The sequence below is a fragment of the Phoenix dactylifera genome, chromosome 2 (assembly GCF_009389715.1).
Source record: "Phoenix dactylifera cultivar Barhee BC4 chromosome 2, palm_55x_up_171113_PBpolish2nd_filt_p, whole genome shotgun sequence".
Classification (NCBI taxonomy): domain Eukaryota; kingdom Viridiplantae; phylum Streptophyta; class Magnoliopsida; order Arecales; family Arecaceae; genus Phoenix; species Phoenix dactylifera.
Window position 1 is genome coordinate 4,370,929 of NC_052393.1, and position 25,958 is coordinate 4,396,886.

General features: G+C 36.6%; 3 protein-coding genes across 4 annotated transcripts; all 3 read right to left on the bottom strand.

Moving 5' to 3' along the window:
• Window positions 1-1,520: 1,520 nt before the first annotated feature.
• LOC103719602 (SKP1-like protein 1A) lies at window positions 1,521-4,754 on the bottom strand. The gene is made up of 2 exons (XM_008808929.4): window positions 3,749-4,754; window positions 1,521-1,965 (listed from the first exon to the last, which is right to left on the bottom strand). Exons 1-2 carry the CDS (start codon window positions 4,073-4,075, stop codon window positions 1,792-1,794), a joined length of 501 nt encoding a protein of 166 aa, XP_008807151.1. The 5' UTR covers window positions 4,076-4,754; the 3' UTR covers window positions 1,521-1,791.
• Window positions 4,755-7,795: 3,041 nt separating this feature from the next.
• Window positions 7,796-11,858, bottom strand: LOC103719601 (glycerate dehydrogenase-like). The gene is made up of 13 exons (XM_017845830.3): window positions 11,493-11,858; window positions 11,310-11,393; window positions 11,053-11,193; window positions 10,484-10,605; window positions 10,289-10,370; window positions 9,499-9,571; window positions 9,310-9,401; window positions 8,958-9,032; window positions 8,758-8,865; window positions 8,593-8,670; window positions 8,441-8,485; window positions 8,241-8,355; window positions 7,796-8,154 (listed from the first exon to the last, which is right to left on the bottom strand). The coding sequence occupies exons 1-13, from the start codon at window positions 11,757-11,759 to the stop codon at window positions 8,132-8,134; spliced, it is 1,305 nt and encodes a 434-aa protein (XP_017701319.1). The 5' UTR covers window positions 11,760-11,858; the 3' UTR covers window positions 7,796-8,131.
• Window positions 11,859-12,702: 844 nt separating this feature from the next.
• LOC103719600 (cell number regulator 13-like) lies at window positions 12,703-24,998 on the bottom strand. 2 transcript variants are annotated; one of them, XM_008808926.3, is made up of 8 exons: window positions 24,583-24,998; window positions 23,512-24,353; window positions 21,416-21,834; window positions 18,705-18,814; window positions 16,451-16,522; window positions 14,103-14,209; window positions 13,146-13,239; window positions 12,703-12,996 (listed from the first exon to the last, which is right to left on the bottom strand). In XM_008808926.3, the coding sequence occupies exons 2-8, from the start codon at window positions 23,920-23,922 to the stop codon at window positions 12,944-12,946; spliced, it is 1,266 nt and encodes a 421-aa protein (XP_008807148.2). In that variant the 5' UTR covers window positions 23,923-24,353; window positions 24,583-24,998; the 3' UTR covers window positions 12,703-12,943. The 2 variants fall into 2 exon arrangements, with proteins under 2 accessions (XP_008807148.2, XP_008807147.2); XM_008808925.3 differs by having other exon boundaries at window positions 23,512-24,367.
• Window positions 24,999-25,958: the final 960 nt, after the last annotated feature.

Sequence of the window (25,958 nt, forward strand, 5' to 3'; positions counted from 1 at the left end):
ATTACAAAATCATGCCGTGGGTACCTGTTTATCCAGAAATTGTATAGAAGGGTGGAGCAGAAAGTTAGAAAACCATCTCCCTGATCACAGAACGCCACCTGCGAAGCACATAGTTGAGAACACTATGACCATACTGGTTCCCCAACGGAAACATATAATGTTTAAGAGCCGCACCCAAACTAAGAACTGAAGGCACTGAAGGACCGTCCAGCTGAACAATCTTTCAATTATAACCTGAGGCAAATGAAGAGGGCGACATAGAGCAGGAGCAAGCCGGCCAAAGATCGCCACCATACAGAGCATCACTTGAGTCGAGGAGAAGAAAGAATAAATGAGAAGCCCACTACAAAGTAGTTGGAGAAGAAGATAACCAACATACTAGGAAGGCATCATGAAACCAAAATCCAAACAGAGCCACCGAAATAAGACCAGGAACAAAGTAGTCTCAGTAGAAAAATACTACCTATGGAGATCTGATTGAGCATGAGAGTGTCCGAACCATACACCTGCAGCATCTGCCTGCAACAACAATTATAATTCGATTGGAACAGGGTTTAGTGGAAGAATATCAATAACACCTGCCCATGCATCCATAGCAAACCCTTGCCAAAAAACATGGTGAGCTTGAAAAACAGTGAGCAATAGCAACAGGTCATTCAGGATTGGGAGCCCTGCACATTTAGAAGAAGAAGGAGAATTAATCCAAGAGATAACTGTTTTTGAATCTCCTTCCAACAAAACCTGGTTCCTATGAAACTGATCCTTCCTCTCTTTTTATTTCTTGCTTCCTTTGTAACTTCATTTTATCTCAATAAAACTCCTTTAGGCACTTAGTGCCTATTGATTCTTTAACAACTTTTATATTTTATATAGCATATTATCTTACAGTTATAATATAGATTACAGTGCAAGAAGTAACATTTAATGGAAAGATAATCGTTTACAACAACACCATGATAATAGACTTCTAACTTACAAATTAATATATTAGTTTCTGTAATAAATATTAGTTTTTTAACCTAGTATTACAAAAAAATAATGTCTCAAAAAAATATATATTTGAAAATTGTTATCATTATATTATCACGTGCATCCCAACAACAATGACCTTACTTGCTATGACAGTTAAAAAAATTAACTTTTTGTCATTGTTGCTTGAATGAGAGACTGAACCAACTATAGAGTTAAAACAAGTTTGAATGTTTGCTACTAATTATTTGATTGCTTTATTTCATAATCTCTTGAATTTTTTTTAATGTTAGCATCCACATTGTACTATAAGGATTAGAGCACCTCTTATGCCTTTCAGTTTCTACGAGGCACGAAAGTGTATTTCTTCTCAAGTGATTTGCTAATCTCTGATGATGGGTTGTCAGAAATAGACTTTCATTGATCCAATCATGTCATGGATCGATCCCCCAACATTTAGAGAAGCTAATCCCCATATGTCTTGATTCTAAATAATAAACATGATAATGAATAAAATTGAATGGCACCCAAAAACCAATAGTCATGAGGAATGAATAATGAAAAATTCAGCAGAATCAATAAACCAACATTATCTCAGGGAACATAATTACTTGGAACTACTGCCAGTATCCAAAGTTGTGGAGTACATGTAAATCTCACTGGCTAAAACAACTAAAGGGGAAAATGAGCAAAAGATGGTGCAAAATTTTATTGCTCTACATCTGGCGTCTTTTCTATGTTCTAGAACTCCACCTGCTACTAGTTATCAGCCCTATTAACATAGCAAGAGAAAGTGTAAAAAGCCTAGTCCTTTATTTTCCTTCATTCAAAGGACCATGAGTTTTCCCTCCGGATCTCTTCTTCTTCCTCAGGAGTGAAATCATTCGTGATTTTGAACCACTGCCGGATCTCATCAGGGGTCTTTCCCTTGATCACATCAGCAGCCCTTTGGCAGCCCAGGTCCAAAAGGTTTTTGATGTTCAGATAGTTGGAGGCCTGAATATCAACACAGCAATATTATGTTATTACACAGTGCTCATATATAAAACCATAAATTCAACTAGCATAGTGTAAATACTTTAGTCAAAATGCAGTACATTGGGTGATTAGGAGAATAACCAGACACTCGAGACATATGATCTTGATTTCTTTACTTTTTTTTTCTATTCACACCACAGACAAATTAAGCATAAAACAAATGCTTATTTATTTTCACAATCCCAGTTCAGATAAAGAAAACCAAATATTCATTGCAAAGGGAAAACAGAAAAAGATTATATTATAGTAACCGGTGCTACTCAAATAATAAGGAACTATCCAAAAGAAGTACAATTTGGCATGTATAACCCACCAATCCACCGTTAACTCATGATACAATCCATACATCACTGCAACTTCTATCATGCAGGGCAAACAGGGAAACCAGACACTGTAAGAACATGAGGTAAAACACATGGAGACCAATATGTAGCTCTTAAACAAGTGATCTATGTGCAAAAGCTTGAGTAACTCACTGTATCGATATCTTTAGTACTAGGATGTTCCAAGCATATCAAAATGTGATGACAAACTCAGCATATTATATAATCATAGCCACCTTACTCATATACTTGTTTGTGCCAATGGTTCAAGAAACATCACAACATGGGCTCATCTTGCAAATAAACATGGTATAGTTTTCCCTCCTTTTTGTGAGACATAGATCAAGGAATATATCATTAAATATCCTAGAAAACAAAAAAAAGAAAAAAACTTGGGCAGCAATGAGTTAGACGAGTCAAGTTTGCCTCCCAGACTTTCAAAAGAGAACTAGAAAAAATTGAATTCCCATCAACAATGACCACCAAACACAAAATTGCGCAAAATTTTCGGTGTTGCGTTCAATTATAAAGAAAAACAAACTGGAGTTGCTAGCATCAAAAAACAAATGATCAAGTAATTATATCAACTGCACGGATAAACTTGCTATAATGTCCAACCTCCATATTTAGATATTAGTAATCGTAAGAAAAACTTGGCAAGAGTTCTATTCAACACCTTTCCAATACCTCCGATATAACTGCAAACACATTCTAAGGTCAAAACAAGTAAGGCTTTTACCATTAAGGACTACAAAGTTGAACAATCAAAGATTGCCTCATAAATGCAAAAAAAAAATAATTAAGAACGGAATTTAAGGAAAAATGTTCTAGGTGCATATTTTTCCTTCTCTTTTCTTGTCTCCTCCTTCCTTTGTTAATTGATAATTCCCATATGATCCGATCATCATCTTACAATTGTATGAGTAAGCACGTCAATTAACATTCTAATCTCAGTTACTGTTTCATTCTATTTATAAAGGTGGACAATTGGGGTTATACGCAGATTGCCTTTTGAAAATTAATGAAATCATAGTCTCTTAGATATTCATGGTGGTGGATTCTGAATTACTTTAAGCTTAGCTTGCAGACATTGCTTTGAATTCCACCAATCAGCCACCAAATCAATCCTTTTCTACATCTCTTGTTAAATCAAATTCATCCCGATTCAGGACCCTTTTTCCACTAGAATTAACGATAAAAATCTGAATTCTTTCTTCCCGGATCATTAAACCTATACATCCAGAATCATAAGATACAGAATACAGAAAAGTACATAAACCAATACAAATTCTCCACGCCGACGCAACCCGAAGCGATGGAAACCCTAACTTTAGCTTTACCCCAAAAACAAAAAACCCCTAACTTCAGAAAACCAAGCAAGAAATAGAGGAGAGAGGAAGAGGACACAAGAATCTGACCACGATGACGTCGTAGAGGACATCCTGCTCAACGTCGATGTAGTCGGCGTCCCAGGCGGCGACCTCCTCCTTGGTGGCGGGCCTGCCGTCGTGGCCGGAGGGCTTGCCTGCGTCGAAGTCGGCATGCTTCTTGCAGTACTCGAGGATCACGGCGAGGACCTTGCCGGTGACGTTTGGGAGGGGGATCCCGCCCTCGGAGCACCCGTCCTCGATCATGTTCCCGATCATCACTGACTGCTTCGCCGCCGCCTCCTCCAACTCGAACTCCTCCCCGTCGGAGCTCCTCAGCGTTATCATCTTCTTCTCATCCTCCCCCGCCGTCGCCATTATCCCCCGCTCGATCGACCGACTCGAAGAAACCCTATAACCCCAAATCCACGCACTCGCCGTCTCAGTAATCTCCCGCGCGGAGGTGAGGAGAGGACGTTATTTGCAGGGGACCAGGGTGTCTTCGCGTCGGATTAGGATTCAACGGTTAAATTAATTAGCATGGAAGGGCTCTTCCGCGTCAGAGGGATCGTTATGAAGTTAATTACGTCAAGGCCCATTTAAAACATTAGCGTCTTACCCGGGCCCATCGGCGACCAAAAGAAAGCCTCCAAATGCTAACGAGCTTTCCGATGCCCGCGGAAGAGGTGATTTACATGAGGATTTGACGCACGGTTGGGATTTTACGTGGATGAAATGTATTCTGATAACTATTTGGATTGAAATCTATTTTATACCACCAAGGTGGTAGCATAGTAGGAACGGAGCTTTGATTTCACCAGAGTGGCCCAGATTCGAAACGCACGGGCGTCGATTAAATGCGGAGACCAAATGCCTCCCGCCTGGTTTGTCGATGAAGTTGCTATCTGGTCTGCGTTACTTAGGTGGTGCTGGTGTGACGTACTCACATGGGGATAGGGCTGCCACACTGATGGAGCTCTGCTACGAGTGGGGAGGATATGAGTAAAAAATGTTCTATCCGTATCGAACACTCTTCAGCAGAGAGAGGCCCAGCGATGGAAACTATGCGAATAAGATTCTCCTCACCCCCCTTTACTTTTATTTTAGCAAAAAAAATCTATTTTATTTTGCTTTTCTTATTTTAAGTGGCCTAGTACGTGGACCGATCACTCGGACGCCCTATGAATTGAGAAAAAAAAAAAAAAGGCTTACCTAGAGCACTCCAAAGCTTGCTATTTTTTATTTTTTATATTTATTTATACTAAAAATATATTTGTAAAACAAATAATTATTATATTTTATTTTTAATTATTTAAGATTTAAATAGCTTTTTTCTTCAAAAAGTGGCCTCCGCAAGAGTTCACCTAGCTCAAGTGACTTCATGGTAGCAGTCCCTCTAGAGCAAGAGGGGATTAATACCAAATATAAAAGATTGGTGTATTTATTTATATTGGGAAGTAAAGCTGGTAGAAGATTTACAAAACCTAGGAGCTTGTTTCTAAGAGCGTTGTTTGCTAATTTTCTAATTGAAACATGATATTTTATATTGAAATAAATATTATTGAGTTTCCATGCAGAAATTAACTCCTAAATATAATTTTCAGTGCTTAACCATTTCTCTATTTGAATTAGTGTTCCATTCCTTTTTCTTGAACGTCCAAAAGAAACACCACATTCATAACGCAAAAGCCTTGCAACTAACCTCAAATGATTGGATTTTAAGGATTTCATGTTATATATAACTACGGTAAAGTACATTCGCTGCATGCGAAGGAAAATAGGTGAATGGAAAAAAAATACCCCACATAGAATGGAACATTAAAAGTTGCTAGCAAGAAAGACTTTAGAGTTGTGCTAAACTGAAGCAAGAAAGCTTGGACTCCAGCATTTACATGCCAGATTCGAAGACATTCTAATTATATATGAACAACAACACTAATGACAACAACAGCAACAAAAAGCTTCATATATAAAGATATATTTAATAAATAAAAAAATATAAAGAAATTTTAAAAAATAATTCCCTTTATCTTAATATCTTTATAAAAATAAAAAAAAAATATTTGCTGCATTTAACTTTCTACATATTTGGATTGTTTTTATTTATATACACAAAAATGATATAAATTTTAAATTTATCTAATGCTTTTATTTCTAGTCCTAGTGGATATGCTCTGGTTACATGGTTAACCAAAGTTGAATGTATTTAATTTTTAGTTTTGCATAGTTTAGATTGACAAAAATAAAGGTTTGCAAGATAGGGACAAATTGGCCTGATAAAATTAAGGCTATTTTTTATCTTTATATTAACAATATTAAGACTTTTCTATAGAAATGAAAATAAAATGAATTTTATCTTTTTTTTTTTTATGAAATTTCTTTATTAATCTACGCACTCTTAAGTTTTCTTTCCATATTGTTGCGAACTCATGAAAGACCAAAGATTGGATATGCAGCTCAAACATATTATATATTATACCATTAAAGGTTTACAGAACATCAGAAGATTAAAAATCTCAGAAAATTATACATGAACCTTGTCATGCTTTTAATGCCATTCTAAAATAGCTCTCCCCAGTAACTCTGGAGATGACTCTCTCCATACAGCTCTTCTGATCACTAGATTACTAGAAAATCTGTAATTTTTGAAAAAATCTAGAAAAATCTGTAATTGTTTAACATATGATACCTCTACATGAGTACAACCACTATGTAATATGAATTAATTATTTAAGAAAATCAGCAATTTTGCATTACCTGGTGTTCTGAAGTATTAACACAACAAATAATTGCATGCGACTTATGAGATAATTCTCTCTTTTTCCGAGCTCTTTCTTGCAATCTTCTTTTGCGATTTCTATTTTCTTTTCTTCTCTCCAAGCATTTGATATCATAATTATGCAAATACTTCACTGAAATCGCACATATAAGAAAACTCATTGGATTTAATTTTATTATACCTTGGGATCATATCCACCCCAACATTAGCACATGGTATATCATTTCATTTTTAGAGCCACCAATTTCTCATGCCTTCATCCAAAAAAGAAATTTTTAATTCCTAAATCTTTTTTAAATTTGTTATTTATGATATACTATGGAACCCGCTCTCTCTCGATTTGTTCTAACATTGTCAGTATAACCTTCATTCCAAGCTTCTTTCGTCAAATTTACAAATTACATCTATTAGATCTAGAAATACTTTACGGCTAAAAGGAACTGCCTTTTCTACATGTGCTCTAGTGTGGCAAAAGCAAATATACTTGTTTTGAATGTTGGAACATATCCTCTGTTTGGTACAAAGAATGGATTAGACAAAGAATGGATAGAAAATAAAAATGAAAGAGAGGATGGATGAGTCTTTCATTCATCCTTTCATGTTTCACCAAATATACACAAAATGATGGATGGGAATGATATTCTCCTATATTTGATATAGGAGAAATGAAAGAGAGGATGGATGATATTTGTATAATATTTTTTACTAAACTACCTCTTGATAAAAAAAGAGTAAAGAAGTGTTAGAGTTTTATTAAAAAATTAATGAGGAATAATTTTGTCAACGTAGAAACCCACCCCTCACATGCTTCATTCACCCTTCTTTGCATTCTCCCAATTTAGAAGGATGCGAATGGATAGACCACGATGGATAGGCAATCTCCTTTTTCCATCCATCCTTCCTAAGATTTTTTCAAACCAAGCAGTAGATGAGGGTCATCCATCTTTCCAAACCTATGCATGATCCCAATCAAACAAAGAACTAAAACCGCTTAATACTAATGTGCGCACACATTTCTCTCCACATCTAACAACATTTTTTTTATTTATGATAAGAATTTCGAAGTTATGTCACGTTTTTTTATGGAAAACAAAGTGCCGTAAGAATAATTTTGGAGGAATTAAAAAATTTATCTAGATCCCATAGATGGGATAGGTTTATTCCATGGATAAGCATCTTTTTGGCATTTGAATAGGGGAATAAGTGGAAGGGAGAGGCATTCATATAATATGCTCTGGATTTCCTGACAATTTGCCTTCTATAGCAAAGGCAAAATTATCTTCCATTTTTTTCGTGAACTTAAAATGGATAGAAAAAAATGGAGGGATAATATGATACTTTGATTATGATGTGGGAGGGAAAAGCTCATTCCACACCTACCAAGCCTACCAATGGATAAGCTTATCCTTGATAGGAGGGAATTGGGCTATCTCGCTAGTCTAGAAGGCACTCCCCCCCGGCATGAGAATAGCTATACATATTCAACATTCTGGAATCATTTCCTTAGGCGAGATGACAGATCAAAACATACATTTAGTCTGTGACATGAGAACCAGATATAGATTTCTACTTCTCACTTCCAAGAACTTAAAGACCCAACATGAAATCTATGCACTGCACCTTTTACATTGAGATGGATAGCATCAAACAGCCTTTTAAAACTTTGAAGAAGGCAGACCTGCAAAATATATTATTATTGTTAGCAAGAAATGCAGAAGAGGCAGAAAACAATCCTTCCCAGTCCTAACAATATGGAATATATACCAAGTTGTTTTGCATTCACAATGCTTGGACAAACAGCTGGAGGTGAGGATTTCTCATCCAAGAAAGGTTCGACCTGATTAGGATCAGTCGAAACCGGGTATCCTTTAATCTTACCCTGTTTGCCAACAAACAATGAAGAAGTGCTTCTCTGTTAAAAGAGCAAAAACTAATGTTGAACTTGTTTAACTATTCGAACTTACTAAAACATTCAAAGCAGCAAGAGTCGCCATTCCTTCACGTGTCCACTGAATCAATAAAAGAAGTTGATTGTATTAGCAGTACAAAAGGATGGATAAGTAGGAAATAAAGCTTGTAATTTTTTAATTTAAATGTAATCATATAAGATATTCACCTTGGAGGCAGATGCAATATGTGGCACAACAATTGCATTTTTCAGTTCAGCAAGCCCAGGTTTCATGTAAGGTTCATCCTGTTGAAAGGTGATGACTGAGTAAATTAGAAAGTAGGTTTCTACTAAAAATTGGAGCATCAAATGTGGAAGCAACTGTATGATCACCTCGAATACATCAAGCCCCACCCGGAACATGGGGTTTACTTTCAGATGTTCTACCAAGGCAGCTTCGTCAATCACTGGTCCTCTGCTACAATTTACAAGGATTGCATCCTGTAGTAATTTCAAATTTGGATTACTTTGATTTATGATCAAAGTGGACAGAAGTTATATTGATTGAATAATCCTAGAGCTGGAGGTTTCACCTTCTTCATTATGGACAGACTCTCTTTGTTTATCAGATGATACGTTGTTTTATCCAAAATTGGATGAAGACTTATCTGCAAAGAGCACAAGTCTATTGAGGGAACAAAAAGGTCTGAAATTAGTCATTCTCATCTATGCCCATGCCAGCTCTGATCTAGATGCATACTATTATTGCAATAATTTCTCTGTGTTATCCTATGAGGATTCGTTGTGCCAGTCAGTGTAGCCCATGTAATTGGGTGAATTGTAGAGTCAGACACCTCAAATGCGAAGAAGAATCAGGGCAATAAGAGATCGCTAGTACTCTATGATTGAGCAATATAGTTAATATTCCAAAGGATGAGGTCTAACCACATCAGCCTCTCTAAGTACATCCTCCATCGTAGCAGCTCTTTTCCAACTAACAGGCTGTTCACCATTTGCCTTCAGGAACTGTCCATATGCTGCAGCGGAAGAAGTTAATAACCAAGGAATTTTTGAGTTTCAGCTGAATCTCTTGGAATGTTAAAGAGAAAGTGAGATGAGATGACAGCAACATGCCTGTGACAAACTTCTCTAGTCTAGTTGCCTGATACAGATCATAGTATATAAGATTCATCTTGAAACCCTCAATCTGTTGTAAAGTGAACAAAGATATAGTCAATGCAAGTGCGGTAAAACCAGCAACCATGACAGTTCTACTAGTCTTGTTCATAACACCTTCTATTATACCAGTTTTTATAATATAACTATTGTTTAATATTGTCTTCCAATATGATTTCATGCAACAAATTCTGACCATCTTTCTTTTTCATCTTTCTAATCAAGTTAGTCAGTAGGTATATTCGCTAGAGTTAGACCTTCTTATTATGAAAAAGTTATTGTTCAATTATGTATTCCCTCGATACACTTGCAAGAGATTTCTTTCGCACTAAATTAAGCAACACAGAGCTGTTTACAGCTACTGAGTTTAGTCTTTTTAGTGATCTCATATCAGTGTGCGCATGTCCACACACATTACGCTATTTTTCAGTATCTCCAAATGGATACAAATATTACAATGCTGCTAGAAATTCAATATGGTATGCTAAAGTATTGCGCAATTTGAGTATGAATTTTTCCCAAATGAACTTACAAGAATCAACTTTTTCTTAATCATAATACAATGATTCTACAGATTTTTGTTTAATTTTTTTTATTTGACTCAATCCAAGTTACATAGAATCTAAGAATTGAAAATTTCTGGAAAAAAAAAATCAGAAATCAGAACATTGATTGGATATCTTGAGAGCAGCATCAATGCATGGCTCATTCAGATGTTACAGAGGAGTCACAGGACAAGAAACATTACCATCATCCTGGCATAAGCTGATCCAATACGGCCAGCTCCAATAACTCCAACTGTCTGTCCCTTCAGCAAATTCCCCACAAACCTATTGGAAGCATGAATTCAGGATAAGCCATTCCACTCGAAGAAGTTAGTCTATTCTGTATCGAAGAAACCATGTGAGCCTCATAAAATATAGGAGTGTGTTTCAGATCATACAAATGGGGAAGCCATCCATCATATAAACCTGCCCTCATAAACTCATCTGCTTCAACTATTCTTCTGGCTGCGGCCAGTGAAAGCGAAGCAGCTAACTCTGCAGTTGTTTCCGTAAGAACTCCCTGGCCACACAAAAATAAATAAATAAACAAATAAATAAAGTGAAGCCAACGCAAATAACGCAAAATTCATGCAACGAAAAGACAAACAGAAAGCTTCCAAGACTATGAGTAATCTAAAATTAGCACTTGCAAGAAAGGGGTTTAGCTGAACAAGATCAAACAGTATGACCCAATAACATTGTCCAGAAAGAAAAAAAACATTACACTTGAAGGAGAAGGAAAGCGGCACACAAAACTTCTACAAATATTAAAATACATCAAGTTTTCTTTAATATTTTTCCACTTCTTCAACATAGCTAGCAAATATTAGAGAGCACATTATAGAAGTAAATATATATGTGTGTGTGTGTGTATCAAATCTACGTAGGCATCTTATTTTCTTTGTGATCTACATAAGCTGATATAGCCGCGTGATCAATATAATAACTAAATCACATTTGAACTCACTGGGGTGTTTCCAACGGCGACTCCACACTTGGTAGCAGCATCGACATCGACATTATTGTACCCGACTGCCATGTTACTGAAGGCAGTCCCACCAGCTCTCCTCAGTGCAGAGAACAGCACCTCACCCCAATCTTCTGTTAACTGTGGAACACAAGCCATAGAACAAACCAGAGCAAAATCCCAGAGACTGATTAGTATCTACGCTTCTATGCACACAAAGTGTTTGTGTGTGTGTGTGTGTAAGAAATTCCGCTTGCCTGTCCAATTACTCCATCGCATTTGTCGCCGATAAGAGCAAGAATGTCCTCCACGGACAATATGGTCTTCTTGTCGGTGCATATCTGAGCACAGATATTAAAGAGAATCAGGTGTTGCTCCTCATGAACATGACGGGAAATTGGAGAAACGGAATTGGCCAGAGGAGCCGAAGAGATTTTTACCTCGACGCGGCAATCTTGGTCGCTCAAGAGACGAATCCAACGGGTTCCGGGCATCGGTTTGGTACTGACGACTCGGTACTTCCCGCTGGGATTCCATACTTCGATCGATATAGGCTTCGCCATCTTATCAGCACTCGAGATTTGTTCCTTCTGAAGGATAGGTGGAGAGGAGGAGCCCTGGGGAAAGAGCCTTCGTTCAATACTTTTATATAGAAAGATAGACGAGGAATTTATTGTGGGTATTATCCTTCTTCGTACGGTGTGCATCGAATTCTGGTCAGAGGTAGGCTGATAAGAGAGGGGGATAAAAGGGGAGGCCAGCAGCTGGCTTGATGGATAAAGGCGGCTTCGACCGAGGTTTGGACCTCTCGTTCCCCAGGGCAAGGCAGGATAAGGGGGGAGGTATACCCAGACTACCCCTCCAGTTCTAAGCAATGGCTGAATCGAATTACGACCGTATGCATGTATGTATGTACGTACGTACGTATGATCATGATCAGAGAGCATCTGTGATGACGGTTTGAGCTACTGTTTTCTGAACCATTCCTCTGATGATCTTGCACCGTGGTTTGACATCAAGCTGATCCTAGAGGCTATTGTTTGAAAAATCTGTCGGTAGATTATTTATCTGCAGAGGTATCAGGTATGAATGCTAGGCACGTGAACATCAAGAATTCTGAGAAAATAAGGGGGAAAATCAAGCAGAAACTAGATCTGAGATTTCCTTCAGGTCTTTTGTTTTCTTTCCCCGTTCGCTGCTGCAATGTCGAAGAAACCAAAATATCTTTCCATTTCTCACACGATCTTAAGGTGTCATACATCTTACTCTTTTTTTATGTCGAGAAGACATCATTTCCATCCAGAGGCAGTTGGCAACTGAACTGTTTCTACAGGCAATGTGAATGTATATCAACCACCTCGTCTCTTGCTTCTGTGCATTGGTTTTTCCATCAGGTTTTTTCTCAAATTGCTACAGAAACATTCAACCTGAAGTACAGCAGCACCAGAAGCATTCCAAGTTCTGAAGGGAAGCCTCCATGGCATGAAAAGATGAGCTTGGTGACAAATCGATTCCATGGCCTAATTACATGGCAAATCGATTCCACCTACGCAACAGAATGGTGCTGGCATACTGCTGCCATTTCAGAAAATTGTGCACAAGTTGGCTGAAATAGCTTTCACCTATGTTTTTGCATGAATGGACTGATGATGGGAGGGCAATATGTATCCTGGAAACTGGAGCTTCTTTTTGAATAGGTCAAATAAACAATGCTATAGCACAAAAGCAGGTCCATGATACACAGCACTGTAGCAGAAGTATACCAAGAAATAGCAAGTACAAGGGACAGCAAGACACAGCTTCATATTACTGGCACCGCTCACGATAAATTTGGCAATCAACAGGGTATTGACTATACAACACAAACAGAACTTCTACTCCCAGCTGCCAGCTAAGATTGCATGTATTGAGAAGGTGGTGGGCTTGTTTTTTTCTTCCCTGTACCTGCAAGAACATTGCAATATGAACTCCGTAATTTAGTCGCTTTGATGATTGAAGTTGGGCATGTAACACTACGACCCTAGAACTTAACACCCGGCACATCATGCTACCCAATGTCTAGACCAAAGCAAGTTCAGAAGGAGAAAACATACATTGAACTCCACGAATCTCCACTTCACGCCATTCTTGAACAAGCGCACAGCAGCAACACATCAGGTGTGACAGGAAATCATCACATAAACCCCCCTGCCAGGCAACGGAAACCATTTTCTTTATTAGTAGTCTTAAAGTATCGTGATTAAAATCTAACTTTGCTGAGAATTTGCGTGCAATGGTAGGGAAAAGTCTGGAAGCAGTGAAAATATGTGCAATGATATGCGTGAGTCCACTATTCGTTTTGGAGATATTGATTGCATTTTGATGGTAAAATAAAAGAATTGGGGCACTATGAACTACTTTAATATTACTCTTGTGAAATCTCGATTTTGATCTCAGGTATGCAAATCATAGAATCAACTAAAAAGACATCGTACATGGAACTTATCATCCCTAGCATCCAAGGTCAGTCTAAAATGTATCAATAATTTCAGTACACACAATAATTAGCCTACCAGCAAATATGCTAGGATATAGATTGAAAATATCAGAGACTAGCTTATTGATGCCCCTAGATACAGCTTATGTGCCACGTCAGAATGTTCAAAAACCAGAAATTATGTGATATGGTACAACCAATAAAGATTTGACCCAATCTCTAGTAGGATTCCAACATATCAGAACAAGTGAAAGGTTTATGGGATTTAAAAGCCAACTGAAGATAAAGATAATATTACCTCTGGAAGATAACAAATCACTTTGATCATTTCGAAAGATGAGACATCATTTGATTCCATATGCATGTAATTAGTGAATAGTGGATGAACATACCATCAGCATGATTGAAACAAATAACAAAATTCCACAGCTGAAGTTATTTCATCACATGCAATATAGTGCAGGAAAAAGAAAAGAATATAGTGCAGCGAACAGTATGCAGGAAATTCAAACTTAGTATAAAATTCACCATCTACAAGAAAAAGTCAATCATCAATGAAGTGTTTGTATATTACCGTGATATTCAGCATCTTGCGGAGTTTCCTCCTGACACAGCAGGTGTAACAACAACATGACAATATTAATGAATATGCCAACAGGTCATTGCAGGCTTCTGCAGAAGCTGATGACAGAAAATCCCATCACTGATATATTTATATAATAATAAAACTTTGCTTCTAAGGTCGCTACACAAATATGCACAAATGTCATTGTAGATATTAATCACTATAGATTAAGTAGAATCAACAGAAATCATGTTAAGAATGAGTCATTTGGCAGATTTTTTATGCGTGTTCAGCTAAACAACCAGAAGATACTGTGCCATATCAACCCTTAAGTATTTCTTGATCGGTTAACCTCTCTAAAGTATACTAATTTCTTACTCTTGAGGGGAAAACATACGTAAAAATTTGCAGCCCACAAATACATGCATGGTTATTGGTCTAGCCTAGACGCAAATGTATTTTTAGAGCACCATTAATCTTTTCAACCTACAGTGGCTAGAAGCAAGGAAGAAAACGTTCCAAGTTTAGCTTTCTGTATTATTTTTGTTTCAGCCCTTCATTAGATGTGTCATTCAGCAGTTAAATCGTCAATATATATATAGCAATGTGCTTAAAATTGTTTTTTTACCAACTCTGGTTAACATCATCACAAAATAGTAACTTACAAAATATTTATCATAAAGCAAGCTTTCCTTAATACAAAGATTTTATAACAAGAATCAGAGTCCCAGCATACAACACACAAAAGGCTGATAAATCTAATATAATGCAATAATATTTTACTTTAGTATGCAGATATTGCAGATTTGCTGATTTGATAACATATGGCAGCTTTGGCCTTTCTAGGTAATTCTTGGTGAGGCATCCTAACTTAAAACAGATTATTGAGTGTGTGCATTCCTTGTGCTTTAGAGTCACCCATGATGCAAGATCTTTGATAGAAATAAATGTGATTTGAGTTCATAATTATTGTGACAATGGTCATCTTTATTATCATATTACGTGCCCTCAACCTGACCCACCCTGTTCAACCTGCCTTGCACGACAAGCATCCTCCTAACCTGCTTACGCGGGCACCTGGGGATGCCTGTCCACTCAGTATGCAACTCCTTCCACTTAATCCTACACAACTGCATAGACTACTTTACAAACAGTACTAATTAGAAGAAAACAGATTTTCACTAAGTATCTTAAAATAGGATTTTTCATGTAAACTTAGAGTGAACATGGATGATCAGATCCTTGAAATGACCACAAAATTAAATAGTTATTTTGTGATAATTAAGGAAGGGGTTGTTGAGGCTTTCCCCTACTTTTTTCTTCGAGAAAGAGATAATTATGTGGAAAAGGATAATTATCCGTAGGGCTAAACTTCTCCTTTTGACCCCCATAACAATGTCAAATAACAATAGCATTGACGTTGAGCCTATCACTTTGATTATTGCCAACCCTTTTTTCTTCCTGGACTCTTTCCTTCACTCCTCTCTAGTTCTTGCATGATACATCCAGTTTTGATGATTATCAGGCATATTGACTAGCACAATACACCGTAACCAATGACCGCAAAAAAGATTCATCTAAATATTTTTCCCTTCTGTTACAATCATCAGTAGCTGCTAAATCAGACTATAACATGTTTCATCTATGATAAGGATTGAAAGAAAAAATTATATTACGTAACATTCATAAGGGGAAAAAAAAGTAACCATCAAATTCAAAAAATATAATTAAAAGTGTATTCTACTTTTGCAAACTTTATAAGTTTGCTCCAACATATGAAATCAAAATTAAGCTAACTTGTCCTAGTATTTATTTTAAAATGGCTGAACTCATCTCCAGAGCATCATGTTTCCTACCTTGTTTGATGCCCAAGGAACCCCAGACATTCATGTATATGGACAATCATATTCTAGTCATCTCCACATGGTATATCACATAATTTCCTTATTGCATCATCTAAAATGATAAATGTCAGACCAGCCATACATGGATTTCTTGCTTGCAATTGTTGGCTACAACTTTCCTTACCCTAGTCTGGGGCATTGATATATTTTATTTTACTTGAATAAATTTTGAATTACGTGAGCATTTTAGGCAAATAGTTTTACTTTGTTAGAGTTATTGAGATAAAAAGATTGCAATGAAGCCTTACGAAGAAATAGAATCTAAGGTTATCACAATAACATGACACCCTTCCACAATTGTATGCAGACACACAACATATATACACATAATTCATTTCTTTCCATCTTTGGCAAGACACATGTAATTGGTAACTTTGAATGGTGGCTTCCAAAAGAAACATAAATATTTAACCTGGAAAATATTAAAAATGACAGGTAAAATAATTTACGTACAAACATGTCTGTTTTTGGTTACTGTAGCTATTTTTGAAAATGTTCCGCAAGGGTAGAATAAAGTCTTCATACCTGCAAGACATTTATACTATGTGAACTTTCATAAGCTGAATAGGGGGAAAGGTCGAGTAAACATTATTGAGCAATTTGAAGTCCATCAAAGAAAAAATAAGTATCTTGACATAATAAATAATTACCTCAAATTGCCAATCAAAAGAAGAGAACAAAAAATCTCATGTAATAACATTACTTCCTGAAGAGTATAACGTAGAATCTGAAAGCAAGTAATAAACTTTTTGAATGGAAATCTGGATTTATTAAAAAATTAAGGTTGCAAAATTCTTGTCAACCATCTAAGCTACCGGCCCACACACCCAAAAAAGCTATTGTTGTATTATTTAGAAGTTAATGAATTATTTGGCCCTTGGCCAAAATTATATATAAAAAATTCAGTCATGCATATTGTGATCATAATGTAAAGATGTATTCACGGTAACCCTCCTGAAGGGCACAGCATTATACCAAGTGAAGGTTGTAGCAAGACCATAATATCCAAGCCTCATCCTGTTTAATATGGACTTGGAATATCAGCAAGTCAAAATTATACCTTTTTTAGAAAAAAAGAAAGTGTTTTACCTGTGCCAATGGTCCTAATCCCTAAGTAGAATGCGAACTTTTAAAAAGAATAAGATATGTAAATGGAAATATAAAAGGCATGCACACATGCATGTGCTTGTGAAGGTAAAGGAAAGTGATTCAACATATGTTTCAGATAAGCAGACTAGAAAATCAAATCTCATAAGCATAATAGACTAGCATTATGCATTTTACAAATCCCTACTACTTCACCACAAAAGCATTTTAAACTTTGATGCATGGCTTACAGACAACATAAGAAACTGTAATGTTGTCTTAAACCTATCTTACTTCCATGCTTTGAAATTTCTTATAGTATGTCATATTTTACAAATTTATTATCTTTTACTTGCCTTTGTGTTGCCTATTTAGATGCAGTAAAAGTCAAAACCATATTCTTTTCAAAAATAAATAAATTTGGATGACCTTTGAGTTGCCATGCTTTCATTGGTCCCTCATCTTCTGAAAGGCTAACAAACAGGACAGCATCACCCACTAATGCACTGCAGCAAACAGGCCATGCTTGCAGTGGTTCTCTAGCTATGGTGTTTGATTGCTGACATGGGAGTTGTCATTGACATACCAACTACAGTAAATTGTCACAAACAAGTTTACTGTTACTTGAATAAATCAAGCACACTGAATTGATAGTCATCTTACTCCCAATCACTAGCTTGCTGGGATGCTCTCACTACCACTGGTCTGTTATATGCAGAAAATTCCATGCCCGCCTGCCCGCCCACCCGCCCATGCATGCACATTCACTTGTTACTTGTAAGGCTTTTTACCAGTGAGTAACATGTTTCCAAACATACATCTCCCTCTTTTCGATCCATCATTCTAACTCATTTCATTTACTCTAATATTTGTGCTCAAGATTCTATTGTATTTCATAAGGTCATTGCTGATGTTTCTATAGATTGATTTTCTTAAACAATTGCTGGTTTAAAGACACCAAATGGCAGCATACAGATTAAGAGCTCATTACATCATCATCATCATCATGTACCACTGCAGTCTACAAGAAAATAATGAATGGAGGAGTTATCACAGATGTAATAAAATAGTCTGACATATCAAATCCAAAAAGCATCGGTCATTAAGTCCATGTACAGAATGATAGAACTCCAAATCAAGTGCAAATCCTTTGGAACATGGAGCTCATATTACAGGCAAACCAAAAGACAGACTAATTTCTCTTGCAGTGATGCAGAATTTTTTTTTTTATCAACATCTTCATCTGTATACAATGAGATCTTAAACCTAGATTTTTTTTATAAATGTATTGCTAAAATTCCAGCAGAAACAAACTGTTTAACTGCTTTTCCAATTGAATATTCATTATATCATAATCATGGGTCTCATGTTCATTGCACTCCATGATAACATACTATTTAAGTATATTCGCACATTTCTCAATTTTTAAAACCAAAGAAAAATATTAACACTCAATGGACTAACACAGAAACAATGAAACCACAAGGGTGATACAACTGGTGAAAAAATGTAGTTCATAAACAGAGACTAAGATCCCTACTAAGCATACCTAGCAATTTAAGAAAATAAATGTATTTCGAGTCCAAATTTATGATGAAATGCAGTTATAAAATTGGCATACATAGATAAGGCTCTGAACAGCAACCGAGCAAATCTGAATGCCAATCTTCATGTCTGTGTGAACCTCCGTTTGAGATCAAATCATGACCGGATGAAACTGGAGAAACACTTCTGCAAGGAATTGTAATATGGTGTAAGAATTTTTCGAAATCTAAATATACTATGCAAAACTTCAAAAGCATGTTGCCCAGCATATAAAGTTCAACAGGAAAATAATATCATCAGACATTCATAAAAATGATAAGCTTATGTAATGCTGCCTTGCATAAGAAAAGGTGATTCAGTAATATCATGCAAAGTATATACTCTAGGGCAAGGATGAGCATTACTAAAAAACCCTATAAATTTCGCTCCTAACTTTCAGTCAGGATCAGCTGAAACTTTAGCATAAATTATATAATTACATAATGACAGTAAAAGTATTATACAATATGAGAAAAAAAATTATGTATGGAACATTTGAAATTTATAAAACATCCCAGCAAAAAAATGCAAGGGGTGGAACAAGCTATAATGTAGAATATATGGCATTCAATCAATGTCTCAATGATAAACTTTATGGCCCGGTTTGCTTTCTGCAAATATGGAGGACGAACCAGCAGCCATATATGTGGAGTCCCTCACATCAGAGATTAGGTAGAGAACAGCTCAAAAAAATTAAATATCTTAGCACAATCTGCAACCAGACAGTCTCAGCCTTCCAAGTGGAGTACAAGTTCAACATTCCACTCAAAAATTTAAACGACTTTCTAACAAACCCTTCAAAAGAGAAGACAATAAGACCAATCAACTTATAGCAAGAACAACAATAACTTTAAGAAAAACCTCCACAAAGATTATTAAAGAGGCTGATGAGGATAGTTGCACTGTCATAAAAGGAATAAAAAGAGGTTCAGACAACAGCCGAAGAGTATGTGCAAGTGAAAAAATGATTTTCAAACAACATGAATGTGCATGTAAGGTTCGGAAACAACTCCTCATGCCAGGATAGCATATGACATGATCATTATCATATATATTGAATAGACGATAGCATGTGTCAAGCAAAGAGACAAAAGGTGTCAAGATATAGTCGCCTATAAGATCCTGTAAAATTCCTCAGCCATACTGTGCAATAGGATGACCATTCAACTTTTCACGCCAGAATGAAGCAGGTGTGCGAAGACATGTACAAGGACTACCATATTGTGGAAATTATGGAACTTCAAGTTAATGAGACTGCATCTCAGGATCAACATTCTTCAGGGGATTAAAGTGCAGCTGCTGCTAGCATACAGTATGAATCAAGCACGTGAACTTCTGTGTCAGTTGAGAAGTATATGAGGTATATCAACAAGCCTAAAGAGGTTTGAATTAAGTAATACTGGTTACAATTCTAATTATGTATTCCATGGGAATCCACATCCCGTAACCTATTGCCCAAGTTATATAAGAATTTTATCACATAAATTAATAGGAAGGTCACCTTAAGTGACTAAGCTTTCTTTTTCCTCTCATCAATAAGCAAACATTGTTTGAATAAGGTTCCTGTAGGCAGTGCAGTGGAGACCTATAGCATCCATCCTCGTATTATATAATTAAGATTTGTAATAATATTCTCTTTTTGCATGATTCCATATTGTGAAGGTGATAACTCCCTGAAGCCCATGTGAAGCTACAACATAGCTCTATGAATGGTGACGATCCATCAAGTTACACAATTCTGTACTGTGATAGTAGATATACTTATTTTGAACATTAGACTCTCCATCTTATCTTAATTTCCTTGAGTTCAATCTAAAACCAATCTAAAATCTTAATTCTCAAAGTGCAAACCTAATCCTTCCTCTGAAGTAGGAAGACCTAATTATCTCATTGATCACCAAAACCTTCATTGTTTTCTCAACCGCATAACCCTCAGATCAGCAAGACAATGCAAAATTTTTCGTGCATTAATTTGGCTATCAGATCAATGTGTCTTTTCCTGCAACAATCTGGTGTAAGTACCTAGGTCTGAATTCTCAACATGACTATATGAATTGAAACGAACCATAGTGGATTTCAGGACCCAGGTTTTGCTTCCTGTAGAAGATTTTAGAATCTTCCTGCCCAAAAGACATGCTAAACACCAGTAACAGGGTAGGGTCTAGCACAAAACAATGCTCTCTTGGCTTTAAAGCAGAGATGCGTGACAGGGTTGGCTCATGCTATGAGGGTACAATTCCCACATGTAAAAGCACAGGAGAAGACCAGTTCACAAAGCAGAATGAAGACGAATTTAGCCTATAAAATATAGAGTAGTTACCTACTTTATGGAACATTAAATCTGGTGGATCAAGCAATCGTTTTTTAGACCAAGAACAAGACTGATGACAACTTTATGTCATCATGAGCAACTCCATTTTTGAAATAAGAGCTTAATTACATAAATCCAACATTTCAGATCAAACTCGATATTCCAAATGCCCCAGCATCCCTTAATGCAATTCCAAACCTCAAAAAATTGAAGATTGCAATTGCATCTCCCATAATTGACCGTTTTCCACATTAGGTACATTTTCTTTAAATAAAATATGATGGGAGATGACGTGTGCAAAATACTGATTAAGAAGAAACTTAAGTCAACTAAATTTAAGAGGAAAGCATGAACTTTAATGTTGTTATATCTACTAACATAATAGAAACATTGATTGATTGCACCATTATTAAACATGTAGAAAAATGGAATCCAACCTTGATGCCATGTAAGTATCCTTTTGTTGACTACAGTAGTCTCCATCAAAGGAGTGCCGTGTGTCAATATTGGTATCCGAATAATTTGACTCCACTTTCATAGGATCCTTAGGCTTCTCACTCTTCTCTGGCAGAGAACATGCTACATTTTCTGTTACTCCGAGCAACCGCAGAATTATTTCACATTGACTAATATCCATGTCACTCTGTGATCTTTGGAGTTCCATTTGGAGCTTCTCGTTTTCTTTTTGCAGGGCTTCATCAAAAGGCAAGTTTGGATAAGAACAGGAAAGAGTCTTTTTTAGCACCACTGTCTGATTTTTGCAAGGATCGGGATTTAATAAGGCATCTTGCACCCTTCTGTCCTCTTCATCAAAAGTATATTCACGTTGATCCCTTTCAATATGCTCCAGTCTTTCCTGAAAATTTGATTCATTTAAAACAAATGAAGCTAGGAAAAAAGTGCCATACAAGAACCAAAAAAAAAGATACCGTAATGATGACATAACCAGATACGTCTTTAATTTTTCTGATCAAGCAATAAATATTAAATTACTTCCAATTCATTTCTCAGGAAAGACTAAAAGTTCCGCATCATAATTACTGCAAAAAAAATTAGAGAGAGAGAGAGAGAGAGAAGAACATAGATATAGGCCTTTTGTAGATTTTTATTGATGACTTTGTTATGTGGAGAGCTTGAACACCCATGATAGGACTGCAGGACTGCAATTTAATTGTAAAATAACTAAACATGCCATGCTTACTCCTGTTCATTAGATAGTGTTATCTGCAAGTGCTTTTTCTTATCATGTCCTCCAAACAAACAAGCATAGCAAGCCATCCATGCCAAACTTCACTGCAGCAGTTGACTTACCATTATAATAAAAAATATTGGCAATTACTGAGGCAATAATTTATCAAAAAGTTAGGAAACATTTGGAGAATTGTAGGAGTTAGAGAAAAAAGGATGAGAAAAATAAATTAACTATTAAAATAAACATCTTGATGAATAGTAAGGGTTCACCAAATATCACTGGATGTTTAGAATGCAAATGTTAAAAAAAAAAAAGGAATTATGAATTTACTAGAATAGGCTATCATAAAGCAAAGGAAAAATTGTGTTTGAAGAAATTTTAAAATTCAGAGAAACTTGCCGCTTGTGTTTTAAAGCTAGAAAATAGGATATTTATTTACTAGCAATGATGCTAGGTTCTCAATTAAAGGTCAATTATTTATTGGCAAATATGTGTACCAACAAAACATGCTAAAGTAGGAACAGTCTAGTTGTCATGTTCATAGCAATATGATAATTTACCAGGACAGGTATGCTAGTTACCTACTAAGGAGTTAAAGGTATATATCTGCGGTCATAAGCAAAGTGATCCCAGAAGCTTGAAATTAGCGTTGTTGAGATGGAATCCATCTCCTACTTTTTGGATTACCTAAGTCATCATCTTGGTTAAATGACATCATCACAAAAAGTCCAAAACTCCAAATCCAAGTTTTGATGCTTGGCAAAGGCTGCACGCTATACTTCACAACAGTTCATTTTGCTTCTTGGGTTTGAGTTTGTAAAGTATAAAGCAAAGTTTTGTCATCCAAGTTTAAGATTTGTTAAGGTATTAGGTGGTTATAACCATAAAAATATTCAAATACTTCTGGACCCATGATAGTGATATCTGAACAAAAAGTTTGTTCACTGGGCTACCTCACTCATATTTACCCAAACAACAGAAAGAGCAGCTTGCTTTATACCACCGTCCTAGAAACCTACATATTTGATTCAAGCATCAAACCAAAGAAAAATTGAACAGAGTCAATGCCGAAGTGATGTTTTTTTTTAACAGCAACAGTACCAACTACCAAGTTTTACAGCTGAACAGAATCTATCAACATGGACCAAGACCAAACTGGGTCGATAACAAATTTGCATCAACTTCTCAGCATCTGCTTACGTCAGCTGCAGGAATAGACCGTAACAAACAAATATACATTAACATTCCTATACAAAAATAACAACAATAATAGGATATAATATAAAAAATTACCGGAAATAAACAAAATTAGGACAAATATAAAGATCAGATGATCCATACCCTGACTCTAGTATTGTCCACAAGAGTGATGAGTGGAACGATCCTCAAGTACCGATCGATCTCAACCTGAGCCTTCTTGAACTGGTACACAATGTTCCACCCCATAGCCAAAAGATACAGATAGCTGCGGTCCTGGCAGCTGTTGACAAGAATATAGGACCGCCTTAGGGCATCCTCCAGCTGCTCCAGAGGCTCCCGAGTCTCCGGATACTTCTTGAGCTCCGAAATCTTGAGCTGCTCCAAGAGGTTGCCGATCAGCTTCAGGTGCTGCGCAAAGTGCCTGCAGTTCTTCTTGTGCATGCGTGCGGTGGACGCCGCCTTCACAATCATCCCGATCAGACGAACGGCGTCGAGTCCCGTCAGTTGGGCGACATTCGAAATCTCACCCAGCTGGTCCCAAGAAGACGCCATTTCCCACCGACCCCAAGAAAGAGAGACCTCAGACCAAAATTTAACAAAATTCAAGCTTCCTAACAGCCAAAGCTGCGGCACACACCGCTTCTACTCCAAGCCACCCGTCCATAGCTTTCCAAAAAGAACCAAATTTGTGTGACATAAAAAAGGGTCGATTTTTCTATTTATCCCCCTCAAAGAATAATAAGAGCATGCAAACTCTTCTATTGCTCTCTTGTTTTCGCCCTTTTTCCTGCTATTTTTCAGAGAGCAACTAAACCGACAGAATTCCAGAGCAAGCTTTAGAAAAAGGAGTCAAACTGGTGGGTTTTTTTCCACTTTTTAACCCCAATTCGGACCCGACCTTTTAGTATCCCAACAACTTTAGCCTCAACATAAACTTGTTCCCTTCAAATCAAAGAAAACGATCTTCTTCAAAGATTCGAGATCTGACCACCAAAATCTTGCCAAAATAAATAAGTAAATAAATATTTAGCAACAATCCCTCCAGTTCTAGAGATCAAAACATTCGTAATCTTTACCAAATATTTAAAATAAAAATACACGCAAAGATTACGAAGAATTACGACTTAACCACCAACAACCCGCTGCTTCTACGACATTGCAACGAAGAAAATCAAGAAACTAAAGATCCATCGTGCGGCAGAGAAATCTAACCGTTTCTTGGAGAAATCATCAGGATGCAGCGAGATCAACCGCTGCTCACCTCCATTCGTCCAGAAGTCGAAGAAAATCTCCGACTTCCTGCCAAAAATTCGACGAAGAAGCAGCAGAGGCTCCTCTCTCTCCTCCAAGAACTCGAAGCTCCTCCTACGTCTAAAGCCGCCAAGAATCCCTTTTGCTACCTAAATTTGGAAATTGCCGCCCTCTCTATCTCTCTCCTTCTCTTTCTCTCTTTAGATTTCCACTCTGGTGAGGGCTTTGGTTTCGGGGTGCCGCAGGCATTGCATTGCGTGAGGGCAAACTCCTGCGTGTTTTCCGATCTCTTTCCGTTGCTTAGGGTTTGGGGTTTGGACGGATGCCGCTTGCTCTCCTTCGCTTTGCTCCCCCCGGTTTCAGAGCTCGCAGGCAGACAAGACGAAGGAATTAAACTGGGGGCAGTCCACAAGGGTGAGATGGACCCCGGTTCCAAGATTTATTTACGAAAATAACCCTATTTACTTCTGAAGCAACGGTACTTAGCGGCCGTTACAATGCCGTCCGGTACTTTTCATCTAAAATAAGTGGCCACTATTTTCTTGTCCTCTTTAAAAGTCTATATTATAAAGAAAAAAATTTGGCAGCCGTACGCCTATATATGATTAGTTCATTGACTTTATAAATCTATTGATATTTTTTTTAATTGCATGAGTCTTAGTGTATAATATGCAACTTATTATCCTATATATTGCATGGATCACTGAGATACTAATAATATATATTTATTTTCTCTTTTCAATTATTAAAATCTATGCAAATAATGAAATCAAAGATGTGATACTATCAATTTCACTTTTCAATCATAAAAAATGTTAGCTAAAAACAAAGCTTTTATGTTGATTAACAATCATTTGAGCAAATATAGGTATTATTTTTTGATCAACTTTTATGATTGCTTTTTTGTTTTAGTGGTGAATGATAGTTACCGCAGTTGTGATTCGTGTATATGTGTATGTATGTATATAAAGCTTTCATAATTTTTCTTTTTAATAAGAGAGGTTTTCACTTTGCTTGTAGCCTTTGATTTTAGTGATATGTGCGTTGCTTGGTCGTTGGAACCAGATACTTTTTAGAGCCCAAAATAATAAAATAAAATTCCAACCAAACCAAAGTGAACCTAATCAACAAAAAATTGATTGATCGCTTCAAAAAAAGAAATATTAAAACTCAACGGTTGGAACAGGATCCCACATAAAATATAAAGAATTTAAATATTTTGTTGACGCAAAGAAAAAAAACCACTTAAAAAGTTGACACAAGCCTATCAATGAAGATGGTGGTCGAATAGCAATAAAACAGCGACATACGAAGCAGAAGGTTAAGCTTCGTGTCTA

What these genes read in the sequence shown, in the direction of transcription:
- LOC103719602 (XM_008808929.4), bottom strand. Translation starts at nt 4,075, where the DNA reads ATGGCGACGGCGGGGGAGGATGAGAAGAAGATGATAACGCTGAGGAGC. An exon ending in TCCTCTACGACGTCATCGTG is followed by an intron (nt 1,966 to 3,748) that starts GTCAGATTCTTG and finishes GTTGATATTCAG; the next exon opens with GCCTCCAACTATCTGAACAT.
- LOC103719601 (XM_017845830.3), bottom strand. Translation starts at nt 11,759, where the DNA reads ATGCACACCGTACGAAGAAGGATAATACCCACAATAAATTCCTCGTCT. An exon ending in GTCTGTCCATAATGAAGAAG is followed by an intron (nt 8,866 to 8,957) that starts GTGAAACCTCCA and finishes AAATTACTACAG; the next exon opens with GATGCAATCCTTGTAAATTG. An exon ending in ATATTGCATCTGCCTCCAAG is followed by an intron (nt 8,486 to 8,592) that starts GTGAATATCTTA and finishes TTATTGATTCAG; the next exon opens with TGGACACGTGAAGGAATGGC.
- LOC103719600 (XM_008808926.3), bottom strand. Translation starts at nt 23,922, where the DNA reads ATGGCGTCTTCTTGGGACCAGCTGGGTGAGATTTCGAATGTCGCCCAA. An exon ending in GATACTTACATGGCATCAAG is followed by an intron (nt 18,815 to 21,415) that starts GTTGGATTCCAT and finishes AATTCCTTGCAG; the next exon opens with AAGTGTTTCTCCAGTTTCAT. An exon ending in GGAGATTCGTGGAGTTCAAT is followed by an intron (nt 12,997 to 13,145) that starts GTATGTTTTCTC and finishes ATGTTCTTGCAG; the next exon opens with GTACAGGGAAGAAAAAAACA.